We start from the raw sequence: 15,561 nt of genomic DNA on the forward strand, positions 1-15,561 counted from the left end.
ACCTGTTTATAGCAAAATGGTCCTCTATGTTCCACATGCAAGATACAAGTATAGTTACATATAGGCGAGAGCAAATAAAGACAATCATCAAATAAATAAATAAAGACGGTCGTGGGCTGCATTATGTAACATAATGACAAAGCGTGACTCTCACTGTCAATGTCGGGTCACAAACTCTCGCACTTACTACACCTAACGGAAATCTATAAACAGTTATATTAGACAGCATTCCAAACCAGTAACTTTTTTCAATACAGCCACATGAGTCGAGGTCATTCAAACAAATAAACGTCTTGCAAAATCCCAAATGCCAAAGGGTCAATCCTTGCTTTCCTTTCAAACCCGCCTAACCCTAACCATTGTAACTAGATACTCAACAGCCGACCCATGGTGACACGAAAGGATTGTATATGTTTGTATGATAACAGGCTTTTCCCCATGCCTATTGTGCCAGGCGATATCGCGGGCACAGGAGAGACAGGCATGGGGCAATTCAGATCTCCTACTGTCTCAAGCGAACAATGCGATATGTACTGTCACTATTTGCTGAGCTACTAACTAATCCAAAGCTGGTAAAATATCGCTGACAGCGTCATTCACTGAACATTCTTCAGTTGATAGGCATTCTCCCCGCTACTCTTGGTTACAGTCTGCATAGCGCGTCTGGTATTTGCTCACATGTGCACATGATCAAACGACTTTCAACAGAACTGTCGAGTAAGTATATCCTTAAAAGTTTCATAAACGAATATCAAGGTTCCAACCACAACAACAACAACGGAAATTTAGGAGTATATGGTGTAGGGAGACCAAACTGTGTGGTAAAGAGAAACTTCATGAAAATCCCGTTTTCATCGAAGCTGGTAATGTTGCGCCTGAAGTGACTTCGAGAAGAGAACCAACCATAAAAATTGACGCTGGAAAAGTGTTTTCTTGCCTGTGCTATTACAGCTAGGTGCTTTTCTTCAAAACTTTAAAATGAAGTAAGTGTGCTGTAATGAAAGCAGTCAGCTAGCACATCCGTCAGGGCCTTATCATCATCTTATTATCAAACGGGATAGCTCCATTCAACGCCCTTTATCGGATTTCTGATCAATTTATGATCGTGGTGTCGCTGAAGTCATCTGATATTGGTTTCTGCCAGCATAAGGGCAGAGGATTGCCGGCAAGAAATATGATTCATAAATAAACATGCTGTTAGGCCGTTGGTAAGACGATGTATTTGTCGACTTTTGTAAGGACGTTGGTGAACATAACTTAGACGCAGGCAATAAACGACGCCCCGCTGCTGGTAAGTGCCTGTACTCGAGACAAATTTACATATCCAAATCGGTCAAGAGCTAATTTTATTGTTGGATTTATCTGAGATTATATTACCAGCATGAGCTTAATCGAAGATTCTGCGGACAACTGTGGGAGAAGCTTCCCACCAGTCTGCACTTGTCCGCCAGGGAGTCCGCAGCTCGGCACTGTGCGTTATTACACCATGAAGAGTGTGTACAGAGGTAAAGATGAGGAACGACAGAGAGCAATAGCGCTACAGAAAGCGCAGTTTGACATGCTGCGTTCAGACAACAAGGAATTCATGGAGCTTGGCTTTGCCAAGTTAGACTTGAATACTGTGGATAACGTGACACCACCACAGTCAGGCGTTCGTCCACAGTTAGACTTTGCAAAGCGACATCAGTATTACTTCCGCATGAAAGGTTTGGAGTTCAACCAGCTTCACTCCATACACAGAAACAAGGAAGAGGGACTTTGGAATGAAGTCAAGACTACCGTTAGACGGCCAAAACACCGCCATAAACTCGGGTTTGATCGCTTCAAATTACCTCCAATTGCTGAGAAGTCAACGCGCTATAATCTGCCTCATACAGGAACAGATCATCGACATTTGCTGAATTCACTTGCTGTAAAGGAAAGAAAGACATGGGAACAACGCGTTCTTGAGCTTGTCAAAGAACGTACTTTGACGGTAAATAAACAAAGACCAAAGCTGCGCACCCTTGGTAGATCAGAGGGAAAACTGGTCTCGTCAAGACGAATGAGACAGATTTTGGACGGTCCCGAGGTTTTAAGTGCTGGCAATTTCTATTACACTTAGATCTTCGCCCCCTTCTCCCAAATTGGACAAAGCTTACATGGTGTTTTGAGGACTCATCTTGTGGACATATATATCCGCGGAGGATCATTACCCTCTCCTACAGTGAATTTCCTACTTTAGATATCATGTCCACCATGAAATCGGTTCACACTTTCCTTTGGTTACAATCCATCCTGAATACCAGTATATTGCCAGTTAACTCCCATCTGATGGTTTTGATAGGAGTTTGTAATATTTTTCATTCAAACTGTATGTTATATATTAGTGAAATATTGTCTATATACTAGTGGTTGAGAATGAGTTATCTGCCATTTATGGCTATTCGGCTGCAGCTAATGCGTACAATGTAATTTTGTATTACTCCACATTATGTCCGTTTTAATATTTTTTCCAGCCAAAAAGGCGACGAAAAGGCACACGTCAAATGAATGGACAATTGAAACGAATTTCAACACAAATATCTCTTCTGTAATGTTGCATGGCAATTACAGACATTCTGCTGTATGACTGTAAGAAAGAAATTATGATGAATGAGTTTATCCTCCGTTTGAACTAACTTTTTGTTGATTTCAACAATGTATTTTTATATAGTTATGGTGTATGTAAAGTGATTGGTAACTGATTGCATGAGTAATCTCTCTGTAGCCGCCGTCGTATAAGCGAAATATTCTTGATTATGGCGAAAAATACCAATTAAATAAATAAATAAATAAATAAACAGACAAATAAATAAATAAGTAAATAAATAAATAAATAATCAGTGTGTAATGGAAGTCAATTCCACAAACTCATTTTTGGCTTACGGTAAATGTTACTAGTACAACTTCTATTACTATTACTGTTACTATTACGTGAGCCTCCTTGGCTCTCACCAATGCAGTCGATGTGAGTTCAAGTCCAGCTCATGCTGGCTTCCTCTCCGGTCGTAAGTGCGAAGATCTCCAGCAACCTGCGGATGGTCGTGGGTTTCCTCCGGGCTCTGCCCAATTTCCTCTCACCACAATGTTGGTCACCTTCTCATAAGTGAAATATTCTTGAGTACAGAGCAAAACACCAATCAAATAAATAAATAAACATTACTGTAACGGGTCGTGAATCGGAACATGGTGATATTTTCTTAACGTAACCATTAATACATGATGCAAATTTTAACTTCCATAGGGGTTAAAACCCAACATTTGACTTAAATTTCCCATTTCAACTGAAGCCAAAGACTGGCTTTGTCTAAGCGTGTCTAAGCGTGTTATTAAGTACATGTTGCATACAGGACAATAATATCCAATCGGATATCGTTTGTTTGCCGCAGAAGGCTGGATGGTGTTGTATAAGCATCAAGCGAAACTACTGACAGCGGAAGACTCCAATTAAGTATGATGTAGTGCTCATAATTGGTAGTCTGGGAACTTCCAAGCTTTATACTTCCTATAACATGACAATGATCCGACGCAAAGAAACTTACAGTTACATTTGCTTCCATGCCACTGGATATTACTTAAGGTCCCTATCAAACCGTTATCCTTGCTACACAAATGCAAAACTTCCTTTGATTTAGGATCGGTTTTCTTTGACACAAAAATCAGTGTGATCAACGCGATGAGGCGGCTAAGTTTGTTTTCGATCAAATCTAATTGTCGTAAAAGGTTTCGGTAAGAGTAATTAGTTGTTTCTATTTCACCCGTTTAAATATGACAAAAGTAATGCTGGACCAATAAATCATTCAATCAACTTCAGTGCTTGAATTAACTTACATGTCGTCTGAAATAACATAACGCTAACTTTTTGCTCATTCAAATGGACACACATGGATCCACAAAAATAATTCTCTGCTGCAACAATAAAAGAGAGTGAACATTGTTCAAGAGAAAACATTGTACGCGCATCACAGTCGTGTTTGTACGCATGCTTAACATATATATCTGATTCACCTCCGATGAATGGAGTTTATCTAAGGTACACTGTGCCAAGACTGAACCAGAATTAAGGACAATGGTTCGATACAGCTTGAGCGGGGTTTTATTCATTTCTTGTCACTGTGTGAAAATTGGTTTTCGTTTTGCCCGGCACCTTTTTATTGGTCATAACGGTATTTGTAAAATGGATCATTGATGCCTGAATGCCGCATTTGTATGAAATAATTACAGTTCCACTGACATTTGCAGTTGTGAGTACATTTGAAGGCTGTGTTTATTCTTACTCTATCAAAAACCTATTTACTGTTCACAAGGTCTTCCCAAACACCGCAATGGATCTGTCATGAAAACTTACATTCCGAATGTGTCTTGGACACGCTCCAGTGAATACCCATTTAATATCTGACCGATTTAGATGCTTAGGCCTGCAAGATAAAGGGAAGTCAAGTTAATGCTGCATAACGCAGTGCTGGCAAGTTAAGGCCGTTTGAGACTATGCCAGCCCCATGGCCACTAGTTGCTGCTCGGTTGATCACAATTTAACTTTTAGAAGTATAATTCCTTAACTGAGTATTTGCCCTGAGGAAATCAAGAATCACCAATAACGAATAAACATACCTTAATAATCCCACTTTTGGGGATCATGGGATAGGCTTTGTTTGAACACCTGAAAAAATACACCCTACCACAACGTTACAACATTTCGAGGAAAAGGTGAGGCAAATAATTTAACACCAAACAGATAGATTAGGGCTGGGGATTGTTTGGACCTTAGATAAAGGCGTGAGTACCACCTACTGAGCCGTCACGCCGTGATTAACAGGTACCTATCAGGCTATAACAACCCACGTCTCTGTCAACAAGTACTACTCTAATGTCACCACGGAGCCCAGACAAGTGGCTAATATTTCATCCTGCTGGCAAACACGCCTTACGCGAACTTTGATCAACTGAAACCGTATGAGATATTTGGAACGGCAGCGTTGAGATTGCATGAAGACGTGTTAAGCACAAAGTTGTTAATTTGTCGCATGCAAGGTCGAAGTAGGCTAGAGTGTAGGCCTACTGGACAACTGTTACATAGACTGTACGGTGCTTGATGTGGACTGCACGGTGCTTGATGTGAACAATCCTTCTGAACCTTTCGCATCGGTGTACTGGACAAGTCTAAAACAGTATATCACAGTCGACTCGTCATATACAGCACGCGAAACTGTTAGACTCATTACCATGTCTCCAAGGTGTCTGTAGTCCCTGTGAGAATAATGCAGGTAAATTACTTGTTACTTGAGTTATGAGGCTTCAAAGTACGGTTGGTTATTTTCCATAACAGGATCATAGTCGGGCGTTCAAAATGACAGAGGACCATAACAACACCGGATCTATTGCCGAAAGAGAACGACGAACTTCCACGTGGGAGTTTTTGCCAAACTTGGGTATAAATACACGGAATCTATACAAGTTCAACGAAAGCGTTGTCAAAGATCGCCATCTATTTAAATCCAAGGGACGTCTGGTAAAGAAAAATGTCCAAGGAACTCGTCAGACGGAAATGCAAGTAGCGTTCCCGGTTTTGAATCAAGTTCATTTGTCTTTAGATATTGAGAATGGTTGTGATAATGATGATGGGGTTTCCGACAATGTGTCAGTAAGTACAATACAGAACTATAGTCCAAGACATGCGGCCAGATTTAATGAACCCTTGAACGCATACGTGTCAGCGAGGAAAAGGATTCGTGGATTTCCTGTTCCTGCGTATATGGAGGCTTTCCCCAGATCATTACCAAGTGTTGATCAAACTACCATGGCGAGGAAGTTAGCTGCTAAAAGGCGCTTCGAATCACATCACAACTATCATATGAACTATAATCGGTACGAATTGCTTCCCTTGCTGAGCTTCCACGATGAAAAATCACCAGGTTTACGAAACCCCTCGAGCTCACCAAGGCCGCCATCGTATAGGATTTCACGACAGGGAAACAACAGCTCAAGTAAACCACACACCGAGACGAGTTTACGCATTTGGGATCCAACAGTAATGGAGACTTTAATGAAAACAGGAAAAGTTTTGGTTCCAAAACGGTAGCGCCTTTCTTTTTACCAGAAAGGTTTTAATTTATGACATAGTTTACGTGGGACGATATATTGCACGTGATACATGGCCTGGTTAATGAAACCTTGGATGTATATATAGGTGGAATGATATATGTATTTGTGTTTTGTGTTATCTCATATACAGGACTTGACCTATTTTGCAAACAATCTTTAGTGCATATGGGCTATATATGCAAATAAACACATGGTGTTACATCTCTGTTTTACGTTATATTTATGTCGACAACCCCTTATAAAAGATGCCAATTCCATTGTTGTCCCATAACTGGGGTTTAAACAGTCTGTTGGAAGTAATGTTACCTAAAACTGTTATATTGAACAATGAAAATTTTTGATCATTTTTTCTTCCATTTAAATCGTAATATGACATTCGATATATCCGGGAATACCGATTCACACCAAACTGCCAACTCGATGCACACCAAACAGTCGGCATGCAAAGGCATGGTAATAGTGTAGCATGTCGGAATATAAATTGTTTTTGTTTTATAACACTGGGATTAATTCATATTTTAAAAGTGTCCATGTTGTCTGATCTGTACGATTGTCTTCAGCGTCAAAGGAACTGTAGAGCAAATCAGGAATAGATCAGATGTGAAATGACGTGCCATTTTGAACAAATGAATAAATGATTATGACTTAATGCCCCTTCATCAATATTGCTGCCACACTGTGGCGAGACGCTCTGTTGTGAAAAATACGGCTGCCCACGGATGATGCTAGGGTTTGGAGGATGTGTGTGTGTGTGACACGTGCTCTACGACAGAGAAAGGTGCTTATTTAAATTTCAGTTCCATTTGTTTTTAAAAGCGGACTAAAATCTTTACGAGCAATTTGTAACCCATTCTACTAAAGTTTTGTTCCCGCCCGCAGTCGATCGGCTCCTGAGCAGTGAGGTAACAGGTTCAAATCCAGCCGTCGCCTGTTCGACTGTGACTTGAAGTCAGAATGTATGACAGAAACCTGACTAATGGTTTATCCGGGATATTTCGGTTTTCCGCACTCATAAACCTGTCCACCATAGTTTAAGTAAAAACTTGTGTACGGCGTTTAACACAAATAGATAAATAAAGAAAAATAACTCATTAACTAACTAAAAAAATACATTGCATCTTTCCGCTTGCAAATGCTAACCGTTCAGTATGGCAGGGCATGGGTTTAAAGTTACCATAATCTTGGAAACGGCTTTGCAACAGGGGTCCTAATCGGTGAGAGAGAGTTGTCTTCCACATGATACGGTCTGATTTTCTACACAGAAAAAACCGTCAAACAACACTAGGAAACAAGTACATAAAATATTCACGATTTTTCATCGCTATAATTATTTTTTGGAATGTTGTTTAATGCCATTCTCAAGAAGAATCTTTCACTTATAAATTGGCGGCCAGTATTTTAATGGTGGAGAAAATCAGAGTGCCAAGAGTAAACTACTGGCATTTGGGGCACTTGTCATACTGGTAAAAGGAAAGTGGTCACCAACGATCATATGGGACACAGCTCTGTATACTTTGCCTAATCCCACGAAAGGCCTGAGATTAATGGAAGCAAGGCAATTGAAAATTCGCTGTCCGATAATGGTTTTCATAGCTAAGAAGGCAGATCTTGGCTGCTTTGAGCAAAGATAAATACGTCTAATTTTTCGCTCATGGCAAATTGTTTAGCGCGAGTTATAAATTGTCAAATAAACAAATATATGTAAAATAAACTGAAATAAAAATAGTATTTTCTCCTTACAGAAATGAATAGACGTGTGTATTGCAAGGGAGATAACCCACAGGTCTCAAACATTGTGGAATGTCAGATAGCTGCTAGCATGGTCTTGATTGCTTCCTGTGGTTGGATTAGTATCCAAACAAACACGCCGTTCGACCTGGTGTTGACATTTTATGAAGAGATTAAAAGACCAGCAAGGGGGATATTGGGGGATATAGTGCTGGGGAGAAGTGATTAATTAAACTGTTATCTGTAGCAGGGAGATGGGGGATATAATTATAGATACGGCATGATAAATGCCTACAATACATGCTTTTAGCCAGTTATATCTTATGTTATACGTTACCCGTACTAGTATATTCCTTACAGGATACATGGAAACAGTAATTTAACGTTTTAAATCCACTTTTTCTGGCTTTATCACATTTACATCCAATCATATATAATCATTATATATTATCATTTAGCGCCTTTCGCAGTAAACCTGAAAGACAACCCTCTTAAGCGAATCTTGCAAAACTTTTTGTTTTCAATAATCTTGTTTCCACCGAGAATTTCTCGCACCTTGGATTGACACCTACGCTGGTTAAAATTCATTCCTCCATTTCACGTTATAACTGGAGTGAACTACAAGCAGGGCCAAAGCACTTTGATAAGCCTGATTGGTCATTCGTTCGGTCACATGACCTGTCAAAATGAAGGCCTTGATTCCTTTTACGACCAAGTAAATTCTTTATAATTCCGCATGGGACTAAAGCGTATCAGCGCAATGTAATGACCCAGGAACCTCTAACCAATGCGGTCGATGTGAGTTCAAGTCCAGTCATGCTGGCTTCCTCTCCCTCTGTACGTGGGAAGGTTTGCCAGCAACCTGCAGATCGCCGTCGGTTTCCTCCCACAAAAATGCCCGCAGACGGCATATATATGAGTGAGGTATTCTTTAGCATGCCGTAAAACACCAATCAAATAAATAAATAAATAAACATAAACCGACATTGTATGTGCTCTGTAGCTCGATTCTATGCGTTGAAGCAGACAGTCGTATACTACGCGTTAAGAAACACTGGCGCTCCGTGTCAGTAATAATGTCAATTCCCAAACGACGTTTTGAAGCAACAAGAAGAGCGAACCATAAACACGTTTAAGTGGATCTCTTTGATACTTCAGATAGTTAAGATGAAAGATCACTATATGTATGTACATATATTTACGTTATAGCTGTCGGTACACGATAGTGCGTTCGAACCAAGATGGACTAAGTGTATATTTTAGTTTCACTAGAAATAACAGGGATCAATTCTGTATACTTGCTGTATTACGTTTTCCTATATAGCTCCAAAACCAAAAGGCCTAAAGTCCTGCATGACGGATGGTAATGAGGTTAGCACGAATGTTATGAGTGTTGAACTGATGGCGTGCACAGAACGGTCATTATAGGTTTAACGTGGCATGTACTGAAGGACCTTTAACACCAATCCAAGAAAAACCAGAGCTGAGTCTGAAAATGAAACTTTTGTTGCAGGCACGTTCGCATTTTTATGACCACTTAAGTGTTAATTAATGGTCGATTGAGCCTGATAGAAAAACGGTGTTTGACACCGCGAAGAAATCAGAGTACGTCGCGTGACCAGTAGGTATAAACTGAACAAAAGTTATACGTATGCAGAAGCCCACCCGTTTAGTTAAGCCACTGGAACGTATTCAAGCAGGTACATGAACCAATAATAATCGCTGGATTTAAGTCTGAATACGTCAAGCAACATTAATCTCAGAACAGAGAGTTGGGATTACAAGTATACAAATTATTACTCGTTCTTTCAACAGGTAAATCTCAGTATAGTTTAGTCTCGAGAGACGCCATTAATGCGGGTTCATGTCAGAGTTGAAGCATGGAGTATGTTCCTGCAGTGTATCAACAGTTATGACTTTCCTATGGCCGGTAACTAAGCTTGTGCGTGAGGATGAAATTTTCATATCTGGACACAACATTGCTTGAGAAATCTTAGAGGGCGATTGAAGTAGGAATTTACTGAAGATTTGATTGATCCAGTGATAGAGCGAGAGAGAGAGCTCTCACAACGAGGTAAAGTTGTTGCTCGTATTTACACATTCAAGAATTTCTCGGAGAAAGAATGTCAACTGAAGAAGTAACAGAAGAACAGCAAAATGTTCAGCCGGCCAAAATGGCGCCGTCTGACGAAAGTGAAACGCCAGGTGCGGCATTAAACAGAGCGGTTCGGGCAAATGAATATCTCAGCGTTCGGCACGCTCTGCCGAAAACCAACATTTCTAACGTGATTTTGTACGAGAACACGAGTCAAGAGCGTCACTTGGTCAGACAACTTTCCAGTCTCACATTACGGCGGGAAAGGCAGAAAAACGTCTTAGATCTTCAGCGGCGAGCCTTCGTGCAAAAGCAGACGAGGAAGCAGAGAAAATGGAAAAGAGAAGACGAGTTTAGTTTGAACAACATGAACCTGCCATCATTAGATAAAAACGCCGTCAAGCGACCGACGAGTATGCATATTATGTATAGGAACCCGGACTATCAGCTGAAATCCAAGTCCAAAAATGCCACAGATGGTAAATTGCCGCCGTTGATGGAAGTGAAACGCGAGAAAACGGAAATCATATTTCATAAAAACAAAACATTTATTACTCGCGTTCCAATGTCATTTGCTCTTAACAAAGAAACCTTTAAACATCACGTAAAATACTGTGGACAAAAGTACCTAACCAAAGGTAAAGCCGCACAAGATGACCGATTTCAGAAACTAGACTCTTCTTTGAATCCGACCTTTGGAGACCAGAATACTTCAAAGGATTGGCGTAGGCGTGGTTCGGCGTCTTCCTCCCTATCCAGTCGGTCGTCATCACGGACAAAGAAACGAAAACAGTCGACAAAAGTCGTCATTCCCGCCAAACCAATGTCAGCAACATCGGGCAAGAGATCTTCACACTCTATCCATTGTAAAAGTGTCACCAAAGTAGAAAGGTCGAAATCGGACTTGGCACAAACTCGTGAAACAAGCGCTATTAACAGAAAAGACATCCTCAGTGAATTCAAAAGTGGGGATATAAGGAGCCTTTCCAAAAAGCTTTCAGCAGTGGAGTAAATATGCTATGAAATGACTGATGACACATTTTAATAGTTTGATAAATTATCACTTAACAACATTGTTCATATGTTTACTCATTCATGTTTGTTTCTCCCGTATTTTGACTACATGACTTAGCTGTGTTAAGGAAACGGCTAATTATTTTCCATAAAAGATCCATATGAAAACACTGTTGAACATTGCGGACGAAAAATGAAGGATAAAACCAATATGGGAAGTAGACTCAGTCGGTGTTATCGGCAATGCTAATTGTACCCTATTGAGATGATTCAGCAATCTGCGTAGGGTGATCGACCAGTCCTGTTCAGACTTGTTTCCGTACCGTTGCACAATGACATTCACTTTTCTACTGATTGTTTTTGTTACGACATAAGTCACATTATGTATAATCGGCCTCTGGTTTATCACAATTCGCTTACCCAAAGTGGCTGTTGTGTTGCCAATATACGACAAACACTTTCATGGTAATCACTGGGGTGGTTACATCCCCAAATAATGACATTTGTGTACGAAAGTTATGTTAAAGGTAAACTATAATTTATGAAGTCATTTGCACACGTGGTATTTCTTTTTCAAAGCCACTAGCAGGAATGTGTCATTCGTGCGTGATTAAGACGCTTGTTATCCAAGCGCTGAAAGATACATGTGATGATGCAGTCCAAACCTAGTAGTGACGCCGTGGTTAAGACACAGGGGGTGCGGGTTCAAGCCCGGCTTTGGACATTGAATTTGTAAATTCCCCATCTCTCGCTGTTTGCTCGTCCTTGGCGACAATACTCGTGTGGTGTTTTTTTTTCCCCAGACATAACACAAATAAACAAAGGACAGAATAATTAAATATCCAAGTCCCAATAGTGCTTTGTAATTCATGTTTTTTCAAGCAATATAATATACTATCTGCCACACGATTCATTGGGAGGTCATGACTAACAATGGCATGGTATATCAGTTTTATATATATTATAATGTAGCCAACATGTACATTCCACGAAGTTGATATGATTTATGATGATCAAACCATAGGTGATATGTCTGCATGTATACACTGACTCGTTCTATGTGTGATCTTAAAATTTTGATGGTATAGAGGCTCAAGGAACCCATTCCATATCAGCATTCTTAAGTATCTCATCTGTCATTTCATCCATGATTAAATTTTCAGTTTCTATATCGATGAATAATCCAACTTCCGTTCTGCCACAGAATGGCCGGTTTTTAATCCTTTCATCACTGATTGGATAAGATTTATCTTTTGTTCATTAATCACTGGTAAGGCAGCGACGCTAGATTTGGATTCGGTAGAAGCCCCCCAGTCAGAACTGTCCTTATCATCGGTGTTATTAAGGTTGTCACGTGAACGAAATAGGCCCCTTTTAGAAACCATCCTTCCTTTAAGGTTTGTCCATGATTGGGTTCTGGAAAGTCTGCCTGTTAAGAAAATGCAAAGCGTTAAGTGACAATTTACAGAGTTCATCTCAGTGACATTTAATACCACATTGTATAGTAAGACACAGAAATAGCGTTATTCAAAACTACGCTTACACGACGGTTAAAAAGAAATATTCGTTAGTTTGCACATATGCCCAAAAAGAAGAAAAAAAGAAGTTAAAAGATTTATTGACAGAGTAAGCATTAGTGACGAGAGACAAGACAAAGCTCAAGAACTTGGCGTTTAATGCCAATAAACCAAACATACGATTTCAAATTTACGTTTCAAAGCACAGCTTTCTACACTAGCCATATATCGTCAATGCGAAAACAGAAATTAAATGACATTATGACAGAAATGCATGGCCTTCCAAAATTTCCAAGATGGAAAAGAAGAACATAAATGTTTAATTAGATTCTTCTATACATAAGATGCATACTCATTTGACTTGAAACTGGCGCTTATGTTTGTACCAGTTAGACCTTACTCGAATTTGACACCTAATTTTACTGGTTTGACTCGAGACGACTTTGGAACCTAAATTTATACTATTTTAACTTCACTCAGATTTGGACGCCTACTTTTTTCTGATTTAACTTGACTCAAATTTGTTGCCCAATTTTGTAACTTAACATGAATTTGATGTCTACATTTGTACCCGGTCAGATGAAACTTTGCAAAATTCATGTTGTGCACCGATACATTTTTGAGTACAAGTTACTCACCCCTTTTACTGTCAATGGTTGCTTCACTCGAAGAGGCCGTCTCCTTGACGAACATTTCCGCTGTTCTGATTGGCGCCCCCTTGCGGTACGAGGGCGAGGCTTGTTGTTGGTGTATAGCATAAAGCTTGTGTAACTCTTTAGTGCTGAAAAACGCGGGTTTTGTTCTCCATCTCTGGGAAGGAAAACCAGTCGACATCATCAGAGTCTGATCCGTCCAAGCTTTCTGATGACGAAGATAGGCAGATGGCCCAGTATAGATGGCGGCACATCCTGACTTGGCTGTACTCCCAGACACCTGTTTATCTGAGAGTCCAGAACGTGTTTTTCTGTAATATTGTCCGTGACGCAGAATTCATCGTCTGAAGAATCGGGGTTTTTTCGCGGACATTAATAGCCGAGATCTAGCGGCCCGATTTTCTCGATACCGCAGTTTAATTTTTGGAAGCTTGTGAAAGAATTGGCGGGAAAGCGGTGACATTGCGCACTTCAGTCTCTCGTTTACAATGAGCTTTGACAGCCCACATTTCAGCTTTGATGAAATCTTCTGGGTATTTAGCCCGCAAGCCTGTTCTTGCTTTCCCATGATGGATTAGTATACTGGAGCAGATATCGTATCCAAGCCGGACCGTCTGCATTAATGGCGTGATGCCACAGTGGTCTGGGACGTCCACGCTGAGCTCGTACTTCATCATGGCGCCCACCATCAGTTTGACGACTGGCAGCGTTGCCGCTAGATGCCGCATGGAACAAAGCGGTTTGTCCATTAATGTCTGATCGATTAAGGTCCAGATCGAGATCCGCATACTCTAGTAGAAGACTAACTTCTGCCTCTCTGCCATACAAACATGCCCACAGAAGTGCGCTTCGGCCAACGACGTCTGCTTGACTCACAACACCACCGCGTTTTAACAACATTCTCACGATCTTCTCTCGATTTTTGGATGTTCGATAAAGATGGCTCGAAATCACAGGTGTCTGTCCCAAATCATCCGTATCGTTGGGATCCACACCGGAATCCAACAAAAGACGAACCTGCCTAGGTCTTCCTGCCGAGACCGCCTTCAAAAGAGCTCGAGAACCCATGTTACTAATGGCTGTCTGGGACCCAACCACTGATCGAATTGACAGCGGTATGAGATATTTGGTATAGCAGTTCATGGAACGTTGTGATCAACACGGCAAGAACACACATGCACAAGGGGGTGGACCTAGAGACATTCATATTTACAAATACACAGATATGTATGCAACACTCTAGCAACCTGAAATCCAAGTGTCAAGGAAAATGAGGTGTTGGTATACAGTTTACACTTGATACGTGCCACAATTGTTCGCTGTGTGACACTGATTGTTTTCCAACAGTAGGGACACACGCCAACTGATTCTCAGAACCATAGCAATAGTTTCAATAATCACATATATACTACTTGACGTCAATGTCTTGAGTATGTTTCTGATAAACCTTCTATCCCCAAAACAGTCATTCTGTGGGCCATTGTATATCATTCATGAATCAATGAACTAGTCAACTTGGTGTTACGATTTGTTCTGTTCGTTCTCCCAGAATAAGATTAGTACAACGTTTTGGTTCTTGTATTGCATTAGTCAGTAACTACCTGTTTACTTTTGGATTGTAACATCATAATTTCAGGGAATATACACGTAGTGTAAATTTTCATATAATTGCCAGCATTGTAAGAAAATATTTCTGTGTAAAGAACAACCGCGAAATAAACGTTTGTATATTCTGTGGTAAAGCAATGAACAGAACATTGCCTAGCGTAACCACACATATATAATTACCCCCCCCCCCCCCTCCATATATCGAGGCAGACACAGTGCTTCTAGTGACATAAATAAAATTGAACATCATATTTAATTTATTTATTTGTATGATTGATGTTTTACATCGTAATCAGACTGCTTCACTTATATGACGTCTGCCAGCATTCTGGTGGGAGGAAAACAGGCAGACGCCAACGGAAACCCACGACCATTCGCAGGTTACCGACAGATCTTTCGGAGACAGACCTGAACACAGCGACCGCATTGGTGAGAGTCTCCTGAGTTTTTTGTGCTGTGCTAGCAACATAACCACTCGGCCATCTAGGCCCCCAACATATTTCACTTATATATACCAAACCGTGTGCGGCTAGATGTATAAATGGAGGAGGCCACTGGGCACTGATGTAAACATCGCCCTTTCCACCTCGTTATAAGTCTGATTTTCTTACTTGAAAACTGACGCCTACCTGTCTTTGGCATGTGACGAGCATCGTTTAATAAGCATGTTTTGTACAGGAATTGTTGGTTGTTGTTATATTCGAAATGGAAGGTTATTACGCCTTTCTAGTTTCTGAACACCAGACATATATTATAAACATGTCGTGTTAAATGTATTCTTCTATATAAATGTCTCCATACATACTGACATTTCAGAACAAAC

General features: G+C 40.4%; 2 protein-coding genes across 2 annotated transcripts; one reads left to right on the plus strand and one right to left on the minus strand.

The window, feature by feature from the left end:
* The first annotated feature begins 9,974 nt into the window (after positions 1-9,974).
* LOC135473506 (uncharacterized) lies at positions 9,975-10,958 on the plus strand. Its single transcript, XM_064753394.1, has one exon. It carries the CDS (start codon positions 9,975-9,977, stop codon positions 10,956-10,958), a length of 984 nt encoding a protein of 327 aa, XP_064609464.1.
* Positions 10,959-13,546: 2,588 nt separating this feature from the next.
* LOC135473608 (protein TANC1-like) lies at positions 13,547-14,198 on the minus strand. The gene is given in 2 exon segments (XM_064753505.1): positions 13,547-13,828; positions 13,830-14,198. Coding segments are annotated over 2 exon segments (651 nt in total).
* Positions 14,199-15,561: the final 1,363 nt, after the last annotated feature.

The sequence above is a fragment of the Liolophura sinensis genome, chromosome 1 (assembly GCF_032854445.1).
Source record: "Liolophura sinensis isolate JHLJ2023 chromosome 1, CUHK_Ljap_v2, whole genome shotgun sequence".
NCBI lineage: Eukaryota > Metazoa > Mollusca > Polyplacophora > Chitonida > Chitonidae > Liolophura > Liolophura sinensis.